Source organism: Dermochelys coriacea, chromosome 4, assembly GCF_009764565.3.
Source record: "Dermochelys coriacea isolate rDerCor1 chromosome 4, rDerCor1.pri.v4, whole genome shotgun sequence".
NCBI lineage: Eukaryota > Metazoa > Chordata > Testudines > Dermochelyidae > Dermochelys > Dermochelys coriacea.
Window position 1 is genome coordinate 18,054,179 of NC_050071.1, and position 24,944 is coordinate 18,079,122.

General features: G+C 43.4%; 1 protein-coding gene across 1 annotated transcript in view; it reads right to left on the minus strand.

Moving 5' to 3' along the window:
• The window catches only part of HPSE (heparanase), a 24,045-nt gene extending 7,903 nt beyond the window's left edge, over positions 1-16,142 (minus strand). Inside the window, exons 1-9 of the mRNA XM_038400989.1 lie at positions 15,948-16,142; positions 12,648-12,793; positions 10,492-10,617; positions 9,676-9,849; positions 7,213-7,384; positions 6,120-6,167; positions 2,409-2,502; positions 1,641-1,747; positions 90-204 (exon numbers count right to left, since the gene is read on the minus strand). Of these exons, the coding sequence (XP_038256917.1) occupies positions 90-204; positions 1,641-1,747; positions 2,409-2,502; positions 6,120-6,167; positions 7,213-7,384; positions 9,676-9,849; positions 10,492-10,617; positions 12,648-12,793; positions 15,948-16,120 (1,155 nt within the window). The 5' untranslated portion in view covers positions 16,121-16,142. The remainder of the gene's footprint in view (positions 1-89; positions 205-1,640; positions 1,748-2,408; positions 2,503-6,119; positions 6,168-7,212; positions 7,385-9,675; positions 9,850-10,491; positions 10,618-12,647; positions 12,794-15,947) is intronic.
• Between the last annotated feature and the right edge of the window lie 8,802 nt (positions 16,143-24,944).

Genomic DNA, 24,944 nt, shown 5'->3' on the forward strand with positions numbered 1-24,944 from the left:
GCATATATCTTTCCACCTCATGTTTAACCAGAATACAAATATATACAGTATGTATGATTATTATTAAGGCAATGCTATTGTATACGCACAGGCAAAGGTTCAAAATTTGCATCCACCAGGTGATAGGTTCCTGCTCCATAGAACACTTGTCTCATCACCACATCAATACCCATTCTGGCTGACAGTCCTAATTTGTCCAACCACCTGCCAGATAACAAGACAAAAAAAGAAAAATGGTAATGCAAACATCCCCAAAATAAACAGAGGAAAAAACTGCTGACCTAAACTATTACATGCCATCTCCGCTGCCGTGCACATGAAATGAGAATTAAAATAAAATGATAATGCTAAGCACAAAAAAACCATGAAACTAAGTCAAAGTACAGAAATGGCAGGAGTCTCTCTGAAAATCCATTTCACATTCCATCTGACTATCTGTCTGATTCTACTGCGCTGTTTCCTTAAACTCTCGTCACCATCTTTGTCTTGGGTAAAGAGAGGCGGCCGCATGCAGAGATTAAAAGGCTCAGCATGTGATTTTGTGCTGAGCAGAAGCAATAAGGTTCAGATGGAGCCTCACGTGAAGAGGTCATCTTGTGCTCTAGCTTTTGACTTTCCTTTGTAAAAATAATTCTCTAGATTTTTTGGTTGTTAAAACGTGAACCATATGTGAACCAATGCAGTTATGTTTGCCTGAGTCTGCAGACTGACTGAAATTAAACTTCTGAGAAAAGTTTAAGCACTGTCCTTTCATTTCAATGAACCATTAACATTGAAATCCAGCGGTAACAATTTAAACGTCCATGTGGTGAGTTATTTCACTGTCGGCCAAAAAAAGCAATACAGACAAACATATGCTCTGTCAGTCACATCTCATTTTGGCATCACAGGTAGAGGGAGCGCTAGCTATGGATGAAGCTAGGGACAATACCAGAACTTTTTTCCCAGTATGATCTGTGTTAGTATGCCGAGACCCATAGTTTCGCTGGGCCACAGCTCCAAACTTACCCATGAAGCAGTGATTCGAAAGAATGCTACAATGGTTGCACTATGGTAGTAGTTCTCAAACTTTTGTACTGGTGACCCCTTCCACATAGCAAGCCTCTGAATATGACCCTCCCTTATAAATAAACACTTTTTAATATATTTAACACCATTATAAACGCTTGAGGCAAAGTGGGGTTTGGGGTGGAGGCTGACAGTTCGCGAGCCCCCATGTAATAACCTCGTGACCCCGAGGGGTCCCAACCCCCAGTTTGAGAACCCCTGCACTATGGTCTATAGGCCACACTTATTTTAGTCACCTTTTCTATACAGTGTTAAAAGTCAAGCAAACATTTTCCTGGCCAGTACTTAACATAAAAACATGTCTTTGGCTAGATCCCTCATACAGGGAATGTTTTGGGATCAATTTTCTCTGTTCCTGGGGACTAAGTGGCATGAGAGTGACCACCTCAGGTCTGCATGCAGAAGTGTTATGGGGCTGCAAAGAAAGCCAGTCCTATTCAGACAAGGGAATGTTGCTGACATGCTGGGCATTTAATGGTGGTCTTTTAACTGGAGGAGTTCCTGAAAAACCCAGAGCTCTACAGAAAAAAAAACAAGTACCGGTAACTTTAAAGACGTGTTATTCTACTTACATAAAGCCGGCAACATATGTATTAGACAGTCTGGGAGCTCCACCTCCATAGGCTGAACTTGTTTCTCCTAACCACACCTTTTTACCAGGTACAGTTCCATCAACAATCTAGAGAATGTTGTGTCATTAGGATAAAGAGAGGAAAGTAAGTACATACATAGCTGTGCCTAAATAGTCACAATTATGCGCTTTAGAACTGATCTCTAGAGACATCATATGACTTTCAGGGCCTCCTAATATGACCATATTTAATGAGGCAAGGCTCCATAAGATTTCTGATGAACAGGAGTAGGGGAAGGAAATAAATTGTTTTTTTTTTTAAACTCACATATATTAAATAATAGATTCCCAAATCTAAATTAATCAGGACCAGACTCTGCAACTTTTACTCACACACAGTATCTTACTATGTAAGTAGTCCTGTTGAAATCAGCAGGAGTACTCTGGGAATAAGGTACTACTTAGTGCAAGTAAGGTGGCAGAATCTGGCCATAAATTTCATCTCTGGGGCTATGATGGCACAAACAAATAACTATAAATTCATTTTCCATGGTTTATAATATGTTCATTCTTCTGCTTAGTAGATACCAAGGCCTTGAGATCAAACGTTGTTGGCATTTTTGATATTTGTTATATTATTTACAAAGAATACGGCATCTAAACATTGAGATTCTTTAGCTGTACCGCTAGCCAACAATTTCTATTCTGGTTCTTATATGTCCATCACCATGGTAGCGGCGTGCACAGATAATTTAACTTAACATTGTACCTGAAGAACATCTTTTACTGCTGTAATAAAGGTTTCCAGCACTTCAGGGCTCAAGAAATCCTCTCTGGAAGCGCTTCGTCCATTTACGTAGTAACTGAAAAGTTAAGAGACACCCCAAGCAAGCAAAAATAAATGACGCAGCCAAGGTTACACTGCCTCTCTTACAAATGACTTCTCCCCATTCACACAGAACCCAAATGTCCTAAAATACTCCAGCAACACTCCCAACTGTAGATGAGTTCTGTATCAAAATCACTTTTCTACATTAGTTGCTGGTTCTATTATTAAGGCAGACTTTTTTGCATATAGTGAAATATTATTTGTCTATCTAATTAACTTATGGGGTTCATTTATGTCGAGTTGTATTAATTAGTTTCTTTATTTTACAAACCTTAATCAAAAAGGTTTTTTTTGAAGTGTATTACATTTTAAAAATACATTGCAGCTGTATAATATTATGTGATAATGACCTGGGATCTTGAACAATATAGACCCAGAGTCAGGAAAGCGTCTCTATTCAGGAAAGCACTTAAGCATGTGTTTAAATCCCATTGGTGACAAGGAGACCTAAGAACATGCTTAAAGTTATGGGTTTCAGAGTAGCAGCCGTGTTAGTCTGTATTCGCAAAAAAGAAAAGGAGTACTTGTGGCACCTTAGAGACTAACAAATTTATTTGAGCATAAGCTTTCGTAAGTGATCACTCTCCTTACAGTGTGTATGATAAAACCCATTGTTTCATGTTCTCTGTGTGTGTATATATAAATCTCCCCACTGTATTTTCCACTGAATGCATCCGATGAAGGGAGCTGTAGCTCACGAAGCTTATGCTCAAATAAATTTGTTAGTCTCTAAGGTGCCACAAGTACTCCTTTTCTTAAAGTATGCACGTTCTTAAGTGCTTTCCTAAATTAGGGTCCTATTTTATAAAGCTTTGCCCAAATGTCAATACTTAAAAACAACTTCACTAGAACACATACCTGGGAATTGGCAATTCAGATAATATTTCTATGATTTGCACACTGGGTTGGGTCCCAAGGAGAGTTAAGACTATCAGAGGCACATTGTCAAACGTGAATGGGAATTTAACCATGCAGCTGAAGTTGTATTAACGGTAATTGCATGGGTAATTCTCAGAGTGGAAAAAGTTAGTCTTTAACCTGAAGGGGTTTTGTTTACCCTAATCTTGAACAGGCACAAGGAATGAAGAAAAATTAAGAATGTAAAGCACCAACCCATGTTGCCTAAGGCTCCTGTTACCATCCCTATTTACACACTACATTGGTGGCATTAGTTTGTGCTTTTGGTGATGGTTTCTGGAATTTTCTCTAAACTGAACTAGTTTCTCTCTGAGTGGGCTGAATTCTCAGTAAAATGAAAAGGAGTACTTGTGGCACCACGTACTGCATCCAATGAAGTGAGCTGTAGCTCACGAAAGCTTATGCTCAAATAAATTTGTTAGTCTCTAAGGTGCCACAAGTCCTCCTTTTCTTTTTGTGGATACAGACGAACACGGCTGCTACTCTGCAACCTGAATTCTCAGTCGCACTCACGCTGCACAATTGACTTTAATGAGGCAAACTGGTGCAACGGAGAATATGGCTCAGTTCCAGCACAAATCACCTACCTACCGGGATGTTTAAAATGGTTGATGACCATGAGGACAGTGAAGCGATAAGCTAATATGTGCTCCTTTTGTGGCAAGATAGGGCAGGCCAATTTGACTTGGTCACTAGGTCTCACTGTCTCTAGTGACAGACCTCCCCGCAGCCAGCGGGAGAGAGGAGCTGCCGCCGAATTACCGCTGCTGCGGGACATGGACTGCCTCCCCTTTCTAGCTGCCGCCCCAAGCACCTGCTTTGAACACTGGTGCCTGGAGCCGGCCTTGCTCTTCAGAGCCTGAGAAACAGCTGGGCAGGAGCATCCTTTGGCACCCCAGGGCACTCAAACTCAGGTAGATCACTTGGGTCTTATCCTCAGGGATATGGCTCTCCCCTTTCCTCTCCCTCAGACTTATTATCTCTACTAGCCAAAGCCTATGTGGCAGCCAAGGGGCAGCTGGATCATGCTTCCACTGGGGCAACAGATACATTTCCTTGAATTGCAAATGGTGTTTTTGCAATGAACAGCATCCATCTCCAACGCTCCTCTTTCAGTTGTTAAGCGATTTGCATAATTAGTTACCCTGTGGCATTACTCTCGTTTCTGACATGGCTGTTTCATCTGGGACAGTTCCTTGTGCTGTTTAGAGTGAACTATTAGCTAGAAAGTGCAAATTACTTATCAAAGGTGGGTAAGACTCCTCTTCCTCCTCCTCCATGCCAGCCAAGCCCCGTTCACCTCCCAGTCGAGAAGTCTATTCTGTTACAAGTTCTGTAGTATTTGTGGAGCTTTGAGACAACCTGGGCTGCTGCTCAGTCTGCATATGCCATCGGCTGTGCCTGTCGAAATGCTACATATGCAAAAGCCCACGAGACCTTGTCTGTTGGAACACCACCCTTTCCTGCTCAGAAAAGCTGCTTACCTCCCTGCATTGCTTTGAAAAATGTACCTGCTATGATTTCTTGGCTCCCTGTTAACAGGATGGAAGCATCTCTTTTATGATCATTGCTCACATAGGCTTAGTAATCACATGGAGCCCTGTGCACAGCCACAGTAAGTAGACTCTTGGCTATCCTTAGATTATAAAATGCTCGGGAATGCCACTACATCTTTCCACCTCTATTGGAGCTGCACAGCCATTGATCGTCAGTGATATGGGGACTGGAAAGGATAGTAAAACTGGTGTGCCAAGAGGCCTGTTAGACAATCTAACATTTTAAAAATCTCTTCTCTTGATATATATTGTTTATTCAGAACAGGGAAAGGAGAGGTAAAATCACGGGGGAAACTCCATGCATAGCATTGGAGGAGTCATGGTATACATCAGCATGGTGGGAAGGAGAAGAAATAGACTGGCATTTTGGAAAGAGACACAAAACTTCCATTCAGGAATTGTCAAAAGTCTGGTACCATAGAGAATCCTCATCAACACGTACTAAGCAAACCTTATAAAAATTAAGAAAAAAAGTCACAATCTGTGTTTACAAATGCTGCCAATTAAATCCTTCACTGGCATTTTAGCACTAATATTTCACCTCCAACTACATTCCACCCTCCCTTCTCACATGCAAAGCCAAGAGACTTGCAGAATAACATTGTTGCAATTGGCTGTATTGCTGAATCATTTTGAAATATGAGAACCTTTAGATTAGTCAGTCTTTAAGGTCTGATCCTGCAAAACCTGCTTACTGCCATGAAACACCCCCCCCCCATGTTCAGTTGGGTTGCAAGGTAGGGCCCTACAAGATTTGTTTTGTTGTTCTTTTTATTAAAAGCAAGATAGGTGTAACATCACATAGGATTGGTGTAACATCACGCTGCCAGGTGAGTAACTGGCAGTGGGGACTGAACCTGGGACTTTTGTTTCTAGGAGCTTGTGGCTCTACTGCATGAGCTAAGACCCCACTTTGTATGCAAATTCATCCACCTCTCTCTGTGTCCTCCCCACCACTCCACGGGGACAGAGTTCCACAGTGAGTGGGTGTGTGTTGAACTGCTGTTTCAACTGATGTTTTTCTACTTTCGCCGTCGCGGTATTTAAAATCAATAATGTTGCACAAAAATCTGTATCTATTAATACTATAGCAACTGAATAGATACTTAATACTTACTGATGCCAGGTAACAGAATCAATTACTTTCCCTCCTGATTTCAGGAAGCTGTCAAACAATCAAACAAAAAGAACTCCATTATTTTGTGGGGCTATGAGCACAAAATAGAGTTGCAGAAAACTATCCTGCCTCTGAGAATGACTAGCTGAGTTATCTTGAGCAAGTCACTCAACCTTTCTGGGCCTCGGTTTACCTCATCTATAAAATGGGTTTAGTAACATTTACTTACACCAGTGGACTGTTGAGGGTTATCTAATAATTGTGCAGTACTTTGAGATTCTCACATGCAAGACACTAGTTAAAACTTTTATTTAAACAGGATTTAGCGGCTACAGCAAAAGTGGATTTGGGGCTTTTTGACTAGTATCAGACAGATGTATAAAAACCTAAAGCACAAGCTTTCCATGATATCAAATGCTGCAATCTCACTGATGCTTCATGTGTTTTAGACACCTTAATGTAAATTTAAAAAAATATTCATAATACCCTGCCCTATCTTCCTCCTTCCCTTGAGTTTGTTTCTAAAATTTGTTGTATGTATTATACTCAATTTATGCCACTTATTTCTGGTAACATTTCACAGTACGCTAGATGTACTGAAAAATATTCTGCAAAAATAATGAATAATAAAGCAGTAAGAGATTGATACAGCATTTCTTATTAAATCATTGCTGAAAGGTGGGGACTCACTTTTCTGGTGCTGACTGAAAGGTGTGGGGGTTAGTGAGTTTCTGCCACCCCTTTAAGGCCTGAACTTCTGCCATAAATCAGAGTAGCTCCATTTACATCAGCAGAACTGATCCAATTTACACCAGCTGGGATTTAGCCCTTACTCTCTGGCAATGCAGTTATGATTTCAATCAGACTCTGACAGGCAGACAGTTGTTGGCTCTAGCTTTCCATAAAACTAAAACAGAATTCATTCTCAATTCAATCTAATTTTTCGATATCCTAACACCTTAGGCATGGTCCAACTATGGAATCATCAGACCCCTTGAATTCTCAGTCCTCCCTCCCATACACATCTGCATTCTATGCTCAGCATATTGTCTTCTTCTATCAAGCCCGTGATGGCAGGTTTCTGCTTTGCTACCTCTTCAACAACTTCTGAGTATTTTTCCGTGGTTGACCCACATCAGGGCCATAAAGTTTTGAATTCTTGTAACTGCTGTAGTTTCTCAGAAGGTGATACAGATGAATAAAGTCTTGCCCTAGTTGGGAACCATCAATATAGATGCCAGACTTCTTCCTGAAACTGTTCGGCTCTGAAAGAAACAAACATATACACACAGACTGTTCGTCAGTAGCACACCAGAACAAACATATGACTCGTTCAAAATGTGCACAGCGGTAACAACGAACCAACTTACAGAAAGTTAACTACACAATTGGGCAGTAGATAAGCTAGGAAAAGAGACAGGAGAGACTACTACATCTACAGGAGGCCCTCCAGGGAAGGATTGTTCCATATAGTAGGTTTTCCAGACCTCTGTCCAAATTAGTTTGAATAAATAATGATGATGATATTTTGCACCTCTGTAGCACCTTTCATTTGAGGATGCCAAAGCACTTTACAAACAGTGAATTGATTTAAAACAATTCAAACAGTAGGTCTTCCACTGCTTCTCTTAGTCATGATTAAGATCTCACCCATTCCCCCCCATAAAATATGCCCTTATTTGGATTTGTATCAAACAGAGCTGTTCCTGAAAATTTTTCATTGTAGAAATTAATGGCCATTGCTATGTGGTAGTAAATATTTCCAGTCTCACCTTGCTCTCTCCCATTTCCTGGCCTGCTATGCCTCTCTTTTCAGCCGCAGAGAACCTCCCCCCGATCCTGTTATTAGAGACTTCTTTTGATGTGTTCCACTACTTGTCTTCCCTCTTGTCACCTGAATCCAGAGTCTCTTCTCCTGCTCCTGCCTAGTATAGCCTACCCATTCCCAAAATCGGTATACAAATGCCCTTCCCTCTACTGCATTACCAGAAATCACCTCCCACTTAGCCACTGCTCCCTGGTCACTGTTGCCGACACCCTGCTTTTCCTGACCCCAGAACTGCTCCCTGTAATTTGCTTTCTCCCACTATGGCTCCCTAATGGATTGCAGTTATTGATGTTCAGGATAAGAACATGAGAGCTGCCATCCTGGGTCAGACCAATGGTCCATCTAGCCCAGTATCCTGTCTCCAACAGTGGCCAGTACCATTATGGATCTACAGGGCTCCAACTGCCACGAAGTGTTATTTGAATATCCCAAAATTGTGATTCATCCCATCTCTAGTTGTGGAACAATCTGACAACTATTAAAATTCCAGCTTTATGGATCAGTTCGCAAAACAGTGCGAGATGCAGGCACAAAAATCTGCCATTGTTTGACAGGGTTTCTGCAGCCAAGAGCTTTCCACAATTTTACAGCAGTGGAATGTACAAAATACTGTGGCCCCTTTTCGATCCAAGCAGCTACGCAAGGTTTGGGGTCCTGAGGATGTTCCAATTGTAAGCAGAAATTGGTGAGAGTGGGGTATTTTCTTTGATGCAATCTTGTTTATTTAAAAGGAACATATAAAGTCCTGCTTCACTGAATGCAGGAGGAACCAAGAACAAAAAGAGTAATGTCTTAGCTTACAGCCCCAGGCCTCTTTACCCAACAGACTCAAAAGCCCTCTCTCTAGCTTTCTCTAGGGTCACACTATGCTCACTGGCTATAGCTTGGTTTTCCTCCTTTTTGCCTCTGCCTCCCTCTCTGTTCCCTCCTCAGTTTCTGTGTATTCACCCTTCCCTCAAACACACACCCCTATCCAAATACTCAGCAAAAGCATTCTGCCCACTCAGGTCTGGTCTACACTACAGAGTTAGGTTGACCCGAGACATCTTACGTTGACCTAACTATGGAAGCACCTACACTTAAATTTTGATCCTGCCGATGTGACTGCCCTGCTACGCCAACTTAACTCTACCTCCAGGAGTGACATACAGGTAAGGTCAATGTAGTTAGGTCGACGCAGTGTCAGTGTAGACACTGCATTGCTCATCCAATGAAGTGAGCTGTAGCTCACGAAAGCTTATGCTCAAATAAATTTGTTAGTCTCTAAGGTGCCACAAGTTCTCCTTTTCTTTTTGCATTGCTCATGTCGACTGTTAGTGGCTTTCAGGAGTCATTGCACAATGCCCTACCCTGACAGTAAAATCGATACAAGTGTTCCTGGTGAGGACGTGCACCTCTGACACAAGAAGCAAAGCACAGACATGCACAAGCAATGTAATTACTGCAGCGGCTGTATGCTGATGTAAGCTAGGTTGACTTAATTTTGTAGTGTCGATATGGCCTCAGTCCAGACTCCCAGGAAAGTTCACAACCTCTCCGTGTCTCAGGTGAAGGGGGCTTCTGATTAACTCTTCCTTGTGTTAAATGCTGGATGAGCTCACATCCAATCTCAGAGATTTGTGATCAACGTAGTCATCAGTACCCCTCAGCATAAGATCTACTATGACTACCCTAACACACACACACACACACACACACACACACACCCCTCTCATGCTCTGCACTTACCATTCCCAAGTTCCCAAGACATGTTGTAATGTTGGGAAGCACAATAATCCAAGAGCAACTGAGCATTTGAACTATCCCACTGCAAGCCACCTTTTCGAAGTAATGCATTAAGGCCAAAGATCAGATCCAGCTTTGAACACTTTGCAAAGCTATACAGAATGTCCACTGTACTTTCTGTAAGAAGAAAGGAGGGGGGGAAATGAATTATTTTCTTCAAAGTTCTGAAGTGCCAATTGACTTAAAACAAATAATCATCACAGTGAATAGGCTGTATATTTGTTCTATTCGTGCTGAAGATGTACGTAGCACTTGTAGCCCCACCGATCTTACAATCTCAAGACCTTATCCTGTAACATGCTGAGCATCCTCTCAACTCCCATTGCAACTGACAAAATATTAAATCAGAAAACAGACCCCAGTGGCAAACTTTCAAAGTTGTTGTAGCCACATTGGTCCCAGGATACTAGAGACAAGGTGGGTGAGGTAATACCTTTTATTGGACCACCTCTGTTGGTGAAAGAGAGAAGCTTTCAAGCTTACATAGGGCTCCAGACCTGAAGGAGAGCTCCGAGTGGCTCGAAAGCTTGTCTCTCTCACCAACAGAAGTTGGTCCAATAAAAGGTATTACCTCACCCACCTTGTCTATGTAAACTTTCAAAGACATTTAGGAGCCCAACGGTCAAAGTCTCTTTTGAATATGGGATTTATCTTTTGAAAATTTTGCCCTAGAACTCAAATACGTTTGCAACATCACAGTTGCAAGTCACAGCACAAGAGTGACCTTCCAATTAACAGGTATTGTCACAAACATCTTACTTGTAATGGTGGTGTTTTTGTATTTTTTCCAGTACTGTTCCTTAAGGAGTATCTTCTCCTGGATGGGCCACTGAGATAGCAGTAGCTCCTCCACAGCAGTAGGAATGGATCTTACTCCACAAATACCTGCAGGCCACATAAACCCACAACATGTCACAATAATAAACTTTTCATAGTATTGTGCTTAGGTTACAATAAATGGAGGATTGTATTCCACATAAAGAAACATAGTTAAGTTTGTACAGAGCCGCTCATTCATGCATTTCTGTAGGCTGAATCCTCCTGCCGAGTTCAGTACATTAAATGTTAGAAAGAAGAACGATTGGGTTGATATTTCTGCCCTCTACAATCAAATAAAGCCAGGTGTCTTATCAACATCTAAAAATACTTAGTATTTACAGTGACTGCACTCACTGTGTTTCTACTGGTTTTAACATCTTTGCCAGTTCTATCAAAAGTATTCCCATTACAGGAAAGCACTTTAATATGTGCAAAGCACATTTTATCTTTAAAACGTTTAGAGTGGAGACCGACCGACTGTGTTGGAATATGGTGAATTTGGATTCTGGGTGATAATTCGGTACATTGTTTGGTTATTGCTGGAGGCAGTTCTCCGAGTTATCATGCTAATGTCTTTAAATCTTGTATGCAAAGCAACTAGACAGACAATGTGCCATTTGCATAAAGAACCACAGTGCAGGAAGTTGGCAAGGTCAGCAGCTCTCATTGTACAAAACAGGAAAAACCCATTTCCTGGTTGATGCAGTGAGAACTGCTGATCTCATTATAAGAGTGGTGAGGAAAAGGTTTTGGCAGAAGTTCTGGAAATGTTAAGTTTGTTCTTCAGGCAATATTTTTTTTTAAAAATGACTGAACCCATAAACCACACACCGACACTGTCAGACAGTAAACTGAGGAGGATGTACATTAATAAACACTGCAAGAGAGCAGGACAAAGTACAGGGAATATTTCAATTAAACTGTACAGATTGCTTTTTCAAGGCTTTTCATCAGTGAACCCAACTTTATAAATTCTCAGTAAAATTCATCAGATGCTAAAACTTGGCATACACAAGCCATCTGTCTAGAAGCGAAGTGTGGGATATTTTATTTTAAAAAAATTAAAATGTATACATGCTATTTAAATATAAGGATGGTATTTTCTAGAGCAATTAGTGTTGTTCTAACTCTGCTCCCCTTAACCTTGGAACATCTAGTGAGTTGCTGCCCCCTAAGAGTCTTCTCCAGAGGGACAGCCTTGGTTCATTCCATGTCACTGGAAGGTGACAGAGTGGATGACAAACCTGGACATTGATCTTTAAAAGTTGCTTTTCAAGTTGCCCTAAGAAAGAAGAAAACCATTGTCTTCAATGGGATCAGAAATAGGCCAAAGATGAGTGTTTTTGCAAATACCCCCAAGAAAATAAAGCAGAATAATCTTCTCTCTTCCACCTAATTATTTTTTTCAGTTAGTGCTTTATTTTTATTTTTAAGATGTAGCTGCAATTTTCTAGTTCCTATTGGTGAAAGCAGAGGCTGGGAACACTGTTCCGATGACATCGTATGGAACAGCAACCCAGTAGAAAGGTAGATTTCCCAACTGTTAGGTGGGGATTCTGCCTGTAAAGCAACCGGTTTTCCACCCTGCATCTCAATTGTCATCATTTGTTTTTTGTACTCTGGTACCAGTCAGAACGCGCTAGGCTTTGTTCACACAAACAAACCCCGCCAGAGCTCATAATGTAAAGAAACCCAAGGAAACAGCTGATTGGGAAAGGAAGCCTGCAGACTGTGAAGTCCTGGGGCGGTGGTAAGAGAAGAGACAGAGCAGAATGGAAGGAGTAGGAGAGAAGATGCTTCTAAAGACCTATGCAGAGAAGAATCTTCTAAACAGCCCTGACCCACTAAGTGGAGGCTTCACTTAGTGGTCCCTCTAGGGCAGACTCCACTCACCTGTGCTTTTCTCTCCCAGCAGCTAGGAGCTAGTCCTGCAGGACATGGGACATGCCCGTCAACTTCAGGCGAGTCTACTGACAAGTAAGCATGGACTGGAATGCTTTGCCCTATATTTACTGTATCTGTAGCATGCTTTAAAGCACATTTTAATTAATTTAAATCAGACATTTTCATGGTTAACATGTTGCCATCTGTTTTACCTCGATTCACCTGTGGTTCCCAAAAGTCTCTCTCTTTTAAAGTTGAATCCTTCTCTGGATTGAAGATCAGGAAGTCGGTTCTGGTGCCACCAAATCTCAAGAAGCCTGGAGACAAACCTCTTGCTAAAGTGCGCAGTTTCGGAGAGCTGGGGAAGGGAGTATTGAGAAATGGAACAAACATCTTCATCACAGTCAAGCTGACCATAATTAGTTGTAGAGATGGGTCTGATCATCAGAAACATTCAGATCCAGATGCAAATTTTGCAGCCTGTGGCCTCAGGAGGTGTGCGGATTGCAGGAATTCCCCTCCCTTTCCACCTCCCCTTAACCATATGCCACTCTTTGCCTCCTTTTACACCCATGGATTGAGTGCGTTACCTCCAGCACTCCCAGATCCATACTTCAATCCCCTACATCATATAGCAGGGCTGCCATTAGATCATAGGATTAGCAGATTTCTGACTAAGTCATCAATGATTTTGAAGGACAGGCAGCTGCTCTCCACAGAAAGTCCTCACTTTTGATGAAAATGGTCAATGATACGACTGGGAATATCCTTTGCAAATGAAGGATTTTTTTTCTATGTTTTGTTGTCGTTTTCCCCACCTTCCCTCTCCAAAAATTCCAACAATTGGAAAGGATGACAGCACTTTAATGTCATGTTTGAATGCTGGGGGGGATACATGTATCCATATTTCATTTGTTCTGCCCCTGCTTCTGTTTTTCTGAAATGATGAAGCATAGTAACCAGCAGTTTGGAGTACACCAGGGCCTTACCTACATAAGAAAGTTGGGCACTGGTTTAACTTAAAATTGCTTTTAAATTTTGATTCCTAGTTGACCTAAGCAACACTGAAGCCGGTCACTCTTAAACCCAAAACAGAGTCCACTCAGGAGCTAGCATCAATTTAACTCAACAGATTAAAAAACCTATTTAAATTAAACTGGTCTACACACACAGATTGTGCAAGTTCTCAGCTGGAGTAACATGCAGGGAACATGCTCCTTGAGTCCAGCCACTGCAAAGGAGGAGACAAGACTGCCCCTCTTCAGTCTGACCTTGCGGCAGAGACAACAATGTTATGCTTCACCGATGTTATCTCCGTTATGGAACAACTGTGCAGGAGATTATCAGACACCAATTACTTCCTCTTTGTGGCAGAGCCTGAATCAAGAACTCTCTGATTAGACATTTCTTGTTCATTCCACTTTCACTTTGCTGTTCGATGTCAGAGAGGTTAGAAGCGTACTAGGCCATGGGCGGGGAAATTATTTCCTCATCTCTGAGGCAGGTTGAAGATACCTTCCCTCCCCCCACCCCCTTGCTGCTGGGTGCATTGTCAGTAGAAAAAGGATGACTGCCTGAGCAAGTGGCTCCAGGCTCTTATTCCCAGAGCTCAGGCAGTGGAAGAGAAGGGCAGACTTTCTTTGCGGCTAACTAGAAGGAAGACTCCCACATCATGGGAGACCATCTCCAGTGGCCAAGCAACAGGAGGGATCCCAAAAGATGGCAAGGCCCAAGCCGTGAGAGAAGAAAGTGCTTAGCACGTCAAATATTAACACATTAATCCTCAACACCCATGTGAGATGAAGATAAAACTGAGACGAGCAAAGGAAAATGCAACAGAGGGACCGGGGGGGGGGAAAAAAAAAAAGATGAGTCAGGCAGGGTGAGGGGAGAAAAAGAGAAACAAAGGAATGAAAACTAAGAGTAAGGGGACGTAGAGAACAGAAATGAGACAAGGAGGATGAAAGCAGCTGCAGGAAAGAGGAAGTCAAAAACGAGGCGAGAGAAAAAAGGGACAGAAAACAGACAGGTGGTAAAAAAGAAAAGATTTGTGGATGCAAGAGGAGTGAAAGTGGGAGATGGGGACAGGAGAGACATGGAGAATCAGAGCAGAAGGGAAACAGGAGAGAGGAAAAACTCTGGTGAAGATTAAACATGGGTGGTTTATTTGGTGTATTTCCTTAGAAGGGCTGCGGGGGGTGAGCTGGAGGACTGCATTTTCCAGCAGGTGCAGATTCAGCCTCGGGCAGTGACAGAGCCTCCTCCACTTATTTCGCTCCACTTGAAGCAAAAGACGTAAGTGGGAGGAGAGTCCAAAGCTGCACCAGGAGTGGGAGATCAGCTCACTTCATGGCCCTGCTCAGTGGAGGAGCTCGAACGCTGTGAGTTCAGGGGCCCCTTGATCATTGGAAGACTTTGCTTCCTCTGTGTTGTGGGGTTTGGCCCTCATCCAACCCTTGGTAGCTGTACTGTTCTCCTCTTCTGGGATTACACCTGTGCTCCTGTAAGTGTACCTCAGCCCTACCTTCTTCTCCACTCACTTCTCCTGCTCTCTGTAATTCAGTTTTAAAAAATCCTGTGGGATTTTGTGCTGATGAAAATGTGCTGTAACTCCAAAAGCTGTTGGAGTTACAGCCCTGCAGAACAAAGCACCTTGTTTATGCTCAAAACAAGTACAGCATGGGCAGCTGTCCTGTGAACTCCCTCCACCCTGTGTTCCTGCCAATGGGTACGTCTACACTGCAACACCACACCCAGGACTGGCCCAGATCAGCTGACTCAGACTCACGGGGCTCAGGCTGTGAGGCTATAAACTTTCATTTTACATGTCCTAACCCAAAGACCCCATTAGGGTCTTGGTATAAAGAGTTTAGTATAAAGAGCAGAGCCTGAACTGACATAGGGCCTTCGTCCTTCTTTTTCATTCAGCAAATGGACAGGATTTTCTGTCCCAGGCTACCTCCAAGCCTGGCGGAAGGGCTGCGAAGACTTTGGGCTAGTAGGGCCCCACAGGTCGGCGAGGTGACCTCGGCTAAGGTTCGAGCAGGTGGGCAGGAAGCTCGGTTGGTTTTCACGTTTCCTCTGGAACGTTATTACCTTAGGAATAAAGGTGCTTGCTTAGAAGGAGCTGGGCGGTAGCTGGCGACGGCTGGCACCAGGCCGTGCCGCGCCCGGGGAGAGAAAGCAAAGCGCAGGCGCTGGCCCTTGGGCGGACGGGGGCTACCGCAGGGTAAGGCAGGGTCCCGGGGCTGCAGAGAGCCGGGCAGGGTCCCCTGGGCACCTGGCTGGGGGGGGGGGGGTGTAATGGACGCACCTACCCTGGGGCTGGCCAGACCGGGGGAGGGGAGAGGACGGACTCTTGCTCCCCTCTGACCTCGCCCCGGGCTGGCGGCTGCAGAGGTGGGGGGGTCACAGCCGCTCCCTCCCCTAGCTGGCCCCATCTTTCTACGCGGCGGGGGAGAAGGGGAGGCAATCGCCGCTCCTCTCCGGGAGGCGGCGGGGCGGCCACTTACCCCAGGACGGGGACGAACCTGGGGTCCGCGGCCAGGTTGGCATCGAGGGTGAGGGAGAGGAAAGCCGGGCTCACCTCCCGCGCCGGCTCGCCGCGCAGCTCGGCGCTCAGCACCGCCGGGCCGGCCGCCGCCTCCCCGGCCAGCAGCAGCAGCAGCAGCAGCCGCCGCAGCATCCTCGCCCCGCCAGCCGCTGCCTCTGCCGCCCGCGGCCCCCGCCTCCCGCCTCGGCCCCCAGCCCGCCCCCTGGCGCACGTGCGCGGCGGCCGGGCGGAGCCGAGGTAGCCCCACGTGGCGCGCTGGGGGCCCCCCCCCCCCCGGGGGCAGCGCTCTCCTGGCATGAGCCGCTCTCTGCCCCCCCCCGCCCCAGCCCCAGCCCCAGCCCCAGATCCGGGCTCACGTTGCCCCAGCGGCTGTTCTGAACATGCCCAGGGCCATGGGGCGGGATGGCGAGGGCGGCTAGTACGATGTGCTGCCCTTGGGACTCCAGGCCTCGTCCCAGCTCGAAAGGACGTTCTTGAGCCCGAGGCCTTTCAATAAGCCTTGGTTCGCAGCCGCCCCGCCACGGCGGGAGTCCGGCGCTTCTTGGAGCGAAGGCGGGAGAAGGGCAGGCCTCCGGCTGGCACAAGCCTTCCCATGTTCCGAGGCCGCCTCCTCCCCGCTGCGGGTCAGCAACAGAGCAAGGCCCAGCGGAGCAAGCGAACCCACGTGGGTTGACAGCCTGGGTCAAATCCATTGCTCTCCCAGCATAAGAAGATCGTTAATGGCTCTCCAGTCTTCCCTGGTCCTTGGGTTAATACTATGTTTCCTATGGACCTCAGGGAGCCCATTAATTTTGAATGGCTCCACCGGGCAGGGCAGGAGGGAGACACCCTGTGTTGAATAGCTGCCAGAGTAATTCACAGTCCAGTAGTTGATTGCAATGTGGTAAGGGTTACCCAACCTTATGACAGGTTTCAGAGCAGCAGCCGTGTTAGGCTGTAGTCGCAAAAAGAAAAGGAGGACTTGTGGCACCTTAGAGACTAACACATTTATTAGAGCATAAGCTTTCGTGAGCTACAGCTCACTTCATCGGATTTTTCCACCAAATGCATCCGATGAAGTGAGCTGTAGCTCACGAAAGCTTATGCTCTAATAAATTTGTTAGTCTCTAAGGTGCCACAAGTACTGCTTTTCTTTTTGCCAATCTTATGAGTGAATCAGCTGCTCAAGGATTCAGTGAGGTACATGACAATTATTACAGCCAACACAAAAGTAAAATCATTAGTACAGGTACAGAAGAGGCTACTGCTGTTTTTGAGTTTAGTTATGGCCTCTCAGTATTTGTTTCCAGATCTACCCTGTGCTTTGCTGTGGAAGTGCTCACACAACTCTTAGCAGAGATTCTTTGTACTTTTGCCAGCATTGTTCTCTATATTTCCCTACCTCACCTCATCACACTATTTACCTTCCAGCTGAGCTGAGTGATTGCCACATTGCACACTGAATCTTTGGCTATGCAATTCCTAGACTCCATTAGAAAAGGAGTACTTGTGGCTCCTTAGAGACTAACCAATTTATTTGAGTATTAAGTCTCTAAGGGGCCACAAATACTTTTCTTTTTGCGAATACAGACTAACACGGCTGCTACTCTGAAACTAGACTCCATTATATCTTTAGTAGCCCACAAAACCTCGATACAGAAGGTAAGTGAAAAGGCTGCCCGACCCGAGCGCTAGGGCTCATTATAACAATTTACTGTACTTGTCATTTTCAACTCACTTTGCAAACTTCTTAATGTTCAAAACTGGGAGCTGGGTCTGGGGGCACTAGCCCTTTTTTCTAGATGAAAAAAAGGAAGGCAGTATGTGATTTGCCCAAGGTTACAGGCATCAATGTCAACCAGGATTAGACCTCCTGTGTGCCTTCATCCCAGTCCCATTCTCCTCTTCTCATTTCCCCAGAGCAGGGGTGGCCAACCTGAGCCTGAGGAGCCAGAATTTACCAATGTACGTCGCTAAAGAGCCACAGTAATATGTCAGCAGTCCGCACATCAGCTCTTCCCCCTGCTCCCAGTGCCTCCTGCCCACGGCAGCCCCACCCATCATCTGTGCTGATCAGCTGTTCCGTGGCATGCAGGAGGTGGGGGGGGGGGGAAGATAGGGAGATGGGGAAGCGAGGGCACTGCAGGCTCAGGGGAGGGGGCAGGCAGGGGTAGGCCTAGGGCAGAGCCAGGGGTTGAGCAGTGAGCACCCCCAGCACATTGGAAAGTTGGTGGTTGTAGCTCCAGCCCCAGAGTCAGTGACTATATAAGGAGCTGCAGGTTGGTCACCCCTGCCCCAGAGGAACCCACAACTGTATGAGAGGTATTTAATTTCTTGGAAGGGGTAATCATGATATTTCATAGTCTAAGTATTTCACGCTAGTGGTTATGTGGCCATTACAATCAACTCTATTTCTTAAAACTAGTGTGAGGTAAAGATAAAACAGTCTAGGAAATTAAATAGCACCAAGAGGAAGTGCAGACTTATCCAGGGAAATGAAGTGGACAATTCTAACCACAGCTAGTTCTGTTTCTTGTAAACTGAAAAAGTATCATGCAAAGCCAGAAAATATTAAGGAACTTAAGAGTGAAGATTTTCAACCCATGAAAGTCAGGAAATTCCAGTGACATTTCCCACACCAGTATTAACTGAGTCACATTGAACTGTATTACAACATACTGCCCTATTTTACAGTTTAGTGGCTGACTGTGTATTGCACTGTATTCCTGCACAGAAAGCTTTGGCAAGGTGAAATTCAGATTGTAGGCATAGCTCTGATTTATTAGGTTTCCTCCCCCCAAACAAGAATTAGAAACCCAGAAAACAGTCAAGGTTGCACTTTTCAAAAGAGCCCCCCAAATTATCTTAACACTGCCCCAGATGCCAGTTGGCCATCCACCCTTCATCTACAGGGTATTGAACATGTGCACAACAAAACACTGGTTTTCTAACTAATTTAATTCACACATTGTCAACACCAAATAACCTTTACAAGTTGCATATGAGTGCTCCAACTTCACAATTTGAGCATTCGGGAGTCTATACATTTGAATGACAGATAATTGGCTGACATATATAATCAATCATAAGATCTGAAGATCCTTCAATACCTCATAGGACTGGGCCCTTAATGAAGAGCAGGGAATGACTAATCACACTGTTATTTGTCTGATCAAGAGGCAGAAGGACAACGTGATCGACTGCAGGGGTTCCCAAACTTTTTACTAATGTGACCTACCAGCTGCATTTAATCTTTTATGGAGACCACTATTGCCTATGTACTGTATTTAATTACTATTTGCTACGTTTTAAATCCAGTAACTGTGCAATGGCAATACTGATTTTGTATTAAACTTCATAAAAACATTACAGTATTGGATATACTGCTCCCTCTGCCTGATGCCCAAGCCCAGTGGAAGTGAGAGTGCAGGGTAAGGAGGGAGGTGACCCACACCTAGATCCTTCATGAAACCCACCATTTGGGAAACAAGTGTAGAGGAAAGAGCATTGAACCAGGACTGGGAGACCTACGTTCTATTCCCAGTGCTGCCACTGTGATGTGAGCTTGGGTAGGTTATTTCACTTCTCTGTGCTTTGGTTTCCTTTACCACTCATTGTCTGTCTAGACTGTAAGCAATTGGGGTCAGGCATATCTTTTAATGCTTAGCATAATGGGTCCCAGACTTGGTAGGAAATGTGTAGATGCTAGTATAATGCAAAGTAGTAAGTAAAAGCAGCGTGGTCACTACATTGTTCTGGTTAAAGCATTGGAGTTTGCGTCATCGCTGATACTTCAGACTCTGAGATGGATAAGATCCTCTAACCACCAGCACAACATTCTATTTTTTTATTTTTAAAAAACAGTTCTCCTCCAGCAGAAAGTACCAAGTGACCTTCTGGCTTGCACAAAACACACACCAGCTGTGACCATGGAAGCCCACAACCAAAACATCCTTACGGTTGCAGTTTGTATAGCTATCTTCTACCCCGCAGCTCCCTCAGCCAGCCCTGCAAAATTCTACTTACCCACTCACCCAGGGTGAGCCAACTATCACGTGTATCAGCAGTGTTGGGGGGAGGGCTTGGGCCTAGGTTAGCCATCTTTCATGATAATTTTGCAAGGCTATTTCTTTTTGAACCTTTTTTCTCCCACAATTTGTAGCTGAGCATCAAATGGGAGTTACTCCAGATTCAGCCCACAGGATTCTGTACGATAGAGTAAGAATAAAATGGAGAAGTGAAACAGACTTGGTGGTTTGTTTTCTATGCTCAGGCTGCAAACTTGAGTGGCCAGGGAAGGTCCTGGTGTAACCTTCTCCTCTCCCATCCCCACCCACTGAAATTTTGCAGCTATGCACTTTTAGGGATGGTGAATTCTCCATTACGTGCACTTCTAAGTAAAAACTAGAGGTCTCTCTAAAAGATATGCTGTAACTGAAACAGAGCTTATGCACTTGATGCAGAAGTTAGTGGGCGAGGTTGTGAGACCTGTGTTATGCAGGAGGTCAGACTAGATCATAACAACAGTCCCTTCTGGCCTTAAAATCCATTAATCTATTCTTGCCTGTCCATGACAGAGAGGACTTCTGGACTGCACAACTAACTGGTGCAGTTTAGAACGTCTACCTCTATGAATACCAGAAGCAGTTAGGAGGTCAAAAGGGAGGAAACTCCCCCATTTTTCAAAAATTCAAGGAAGGAACTCTTATTTTAACTGTACTGACTGACCCAGATCTACTCATAATAATTATGGGTAGACAAAAAACCTACTCTCCTCAACCTCCAGCACCATGAGGTACTCTCTGCTTATAAAAAGAAAAGGAGTACTTATAGGAAACTTTTAAACCATCTAATCTAACCTGCTGACCTGAACCACTCTGCATGTAATACTGCTCAAAACTTCTGTCTTAAATAGACAAATGGTGGGGATCCATTCTTCCTTCCATCCAAAAAAGCTTCCTCACTACTTTGGAGACCAAGTTAAATGTTTTTAATTAAAATGCTGCTGGGAAGGCCATTAAGCATGTTAGTGGCTCTAGCAAAGACTTAAGCATCTTGGAAAGCTGAACAATGACAAAATGCATGATTCTGAGTCTTGATTTTCACAGCGATCTTTTGATTAAATGAGTGGTTTGGGTAATTTCCTTTGTTAGAGAAAAATTCAACACAAAAGCTCAGAAACAGCTGAAATTCCAGAGAAAGGCAAATCTTTCCAAGCCTGATTCTAAACCAGCAAGCTGATCTGGTCATGTATACACAGACAATTCCTGGCTAGACTTACCACATAGCCCCCTGAAACTAGCGGATTGAGTAATACTTAACTTGCTGCGTTTGCTTAAACCCAATTTCTCTCCTCCTTCTCTGATTTTTAAACTTTCTTCAGTGTTTATTTTATTTACAATTCTGGACAAGAGAGGAACATTTACTGACACTATTCTTCGATTCCCCTAGTTTCACATGGCTTCATAAAGAGAAGCTGCAGAAAAGTCATCAGAAGCCACAGGCTTGAAGAATAGCTACTTTAAAAAGGTTCCAATTAAAAATAAAGGCAACTTGTGATTTTAAAAATAATTCAGCTATTCACTGTGACAAATGAGTGGCGTTTGCAATACAGGGAAATGTAAGAGTAAAAAAACCCAATAAGATTAAACAGGAAACATTTAATTGCTGTACAGGAAAGTTAGGTTTGTCATGCTGCCAAAGGGTATGACTTTGTTGCCATTCAGTGGAATGTAAATACTCTCCAAGGAATACACAACAACTGGCAACTGTAGATAATTTGGGACCATTACGCAACTCGAGACATTGAAACATCAGAAGCAGAATAAAAACTAAATGGTTAACTTCTTACAAATCGAGTCACAAAAGGCAACACATTTAACTTGAAGTAGGTGGTTTATATTCTAGGTGGAATCCATAGCCGAGGCAACATTTAAAAAAGGTAAAATGAAGGTTTACAATATGAGAATGGGCATGCACTAGAAGTGCCTTCTCAGAACTAACTCACATGGAACTGGCTTACAAGGCCATAGAAAACACATCTCACTTATAGTGGCTGTGGTCAAAACAACAATTGAAGCCTGGACTCCCTTTAGAAGTAGCTTTTGTATTAGACCAGTGTTTTACAGATGGATAAAGTAAACGGCTTCCCTGAAAATCCCAGTGCCAGCCAGTGGCAGAGCTGAGAATCCCCTGCTATAGCCATAGGAACATGCTGAATCCCTTTTGTCATGTTCACATGGAAGTAAGTCCTGCCAGATCCTTTTAATGAAGGAAAAAAATCCTTTTACTCTCCCCAAAGTTTATGAAGCCATCCTGGGGTGAACTTTTTGACAGCAAGACAGACCGAAACAGGCCATTTATCATCAGTGGGTAATGAACACGCAGTTTTACACCTTGAATTGACTGGCTTTAATCAAAGACACTAAAGTACAAGCTGGCTGTAATGTAGTGTTAATTTTAACTGCTGACGTCTCAATCACTTCAGTTCTAAAGACAGCAAAGCAAAGGTCACATCAGAGAATGCCTGTGGGAAACATGATCATCCATCTGGCACTGCCCAGCCTGCAGAAATAGCAACAAAAATGACAAATGCCAACCTAAATTTTCCCCAGACTGGGATTTGAGGAATTAAATTCATTTGCTTGTTTCTAACACATATAACCCTTTGTTATGTCTTTTGAGGAGACCCAGATTCTGTGGCCTTTTGGAGGAGCCTTCACATAATCTCTACACCTATCATCATGACTAAACCCCATCTTCTTTGGTAGCAGCACTATCACACCATTTTGTACACTAGAAAACCAACAAAGCAGTGCACACAGGGGCGTAAGCGATCCAAATACCACCTGCTGTTAAAGACCCATTTCTCTGCTGTTTAGTTTCATCATGTAGGAAAGATCATATCAAATGTTTACATTAAGAGTTTACAATCAATAAAAATAGCCATTAAAAGATCATTAGATTACCATAATAAATTAATACTTCCCATAGCTTAGTTACTTATATAGGTTTTCCTAGAACATTAATTACAGTAGTGGAGTAGTGAGGCACCAATGCTGAACCCCAAACAGTGGTCTATTAGTTTTCTCACTGTCCTTGTGAGTGTTATGAGAATCCAAACAGTCCTATACAGCCTTTTGCCCCTCAAGATTTGAACAAAACCAGGAAGAACCAAACAAACCTACCAACATTTAGATCCACCAGTCCTGACAGACTGAAGACATGACTAAAAAGGTCCCCTATGAAGGTTATGTCTATTGTTCTCTGTTGGAGCTTTCTCCTGATGTACTTAGCCCTGTGATCCCGCCCCCCGCTCTTCACATTCTAGTGATTGTTTGAAATATCGATCATCATAAATAAAAACTCCAAACAAATTAATTCTCTATTTGCAACTAGGAGATTTTTTTTCATATTAGCCCTACTTTGGAGAGACGTCAGTGAGCAAGAACCATTTTCAGCAATCTCTTTACCAATAGAACGCACTAGGGATTTCTACACTGGGCACAAGAGACAGCTCTGAATACTTAAGGTATTGTAAATATTACTTCAGCACTTTGGCAATGGCTAGGACTACATATTTATTATTTTTAAATTTAACTTGGCAATGTGTCCTGATGCATCCAAAAAAGGGCAGCCTGCTAGGTAGTGAAATGTCTAGCAACGCTTTCTTTGTGTAAATGGAGCTTCCAGGAGCAGAGCCGTCTATGGTATTTCTGAAGTGTGAAGCTCTGAAGTTCATGATCAAGCTTTAATAGTGAGTGTATAAAACTGAAGCAACGCTGACTTAAGTATACTTATACTTATATAATAGCTGCAAAAATACTTACCGGAGTTGTAGCACTAGCAACTTGGCTGGTTTAAATGAAGCCCTGCCACAGATACTTTATTCCATGGCTGACTTGGATTTCCTCCATTCAGCAGTCCAATAGTAAATAAAACTCAGTTGCTAAACCATTAACAGCTTTGACCAGAACTAATCAGCCTCTCCCCACCTTCCGGGTTGGGAACATGTTCAAACAAATCAAGACATTACTAATTCTATTACAATGTGAATTAAACACCCCCTTGATGCAACATAAAATCGTGTTCTATGGACTAAAGGATAGTATGTCCATCCAAGACCATCTACAGACCACTGACATGATTAATTCTGAGGGTGGAATGGGTTAACAGTAGCAGTAATGTAGAAGAATGTACGTTGGGAAATCTGTATGGAACAGGAAGTGCCAGTGGATTTTGCAGAGAAACTTTTTCGTTTTTAAAGTTATGCTTAAGCTTCACTCCGTGCTGAATACCACCCACAATGCTTTGTGATTTTGTCCATGGCTTCTGAATTGTTCTGAGCCTTGTGTAAAATTTGTGTTGTCCAATAAAAGCTATTATCTACCTTTCTAATACAGAGAAGTCTAACCTATAACAGCTGAACAGAAACAGCCATCTTAACTTACAGCTACCTCTTTGCCAGAGCAGATACCTTTTTATTAGCATCCTAATGAGTTTGTCTATGGAGTTGTGGGATGTTGATGCAGTTACTGGAAAGTTAGACCCTTGCCTAAAACTTTTCACCTTCCTATTTCAAAATCACCTTAAAGATATTGATAGGCAAGTTCTGGAGAACCTTTGTGTTAGTCTATGCATGAACACTGTATCTGCAGAGAATGGGATCTGAATTTAGCAACAATAGACTATTAGGGAGAAATTATAGAAACAATCAGAAAGGTTTCTAAACTTTCCCAGGCAAAGTATATGTCAGCACAGACAGTGTGAATTTGATGCTGACCTAATGACAGTTAGGTAGAAGTAGTGCTTAAAATTAGACAGTGTTTGTGCAGGTACACAGCTTCTGAATCATGTTCTAGTAGCTCCTACTTGAAAACAGACTGAATACATACCACAATTGTGAGGTAGTTTAGTCATACAGATAAATATCTACAAGGGGACCAATAATGGGAATAAACTAATTTTCATGCGTCCA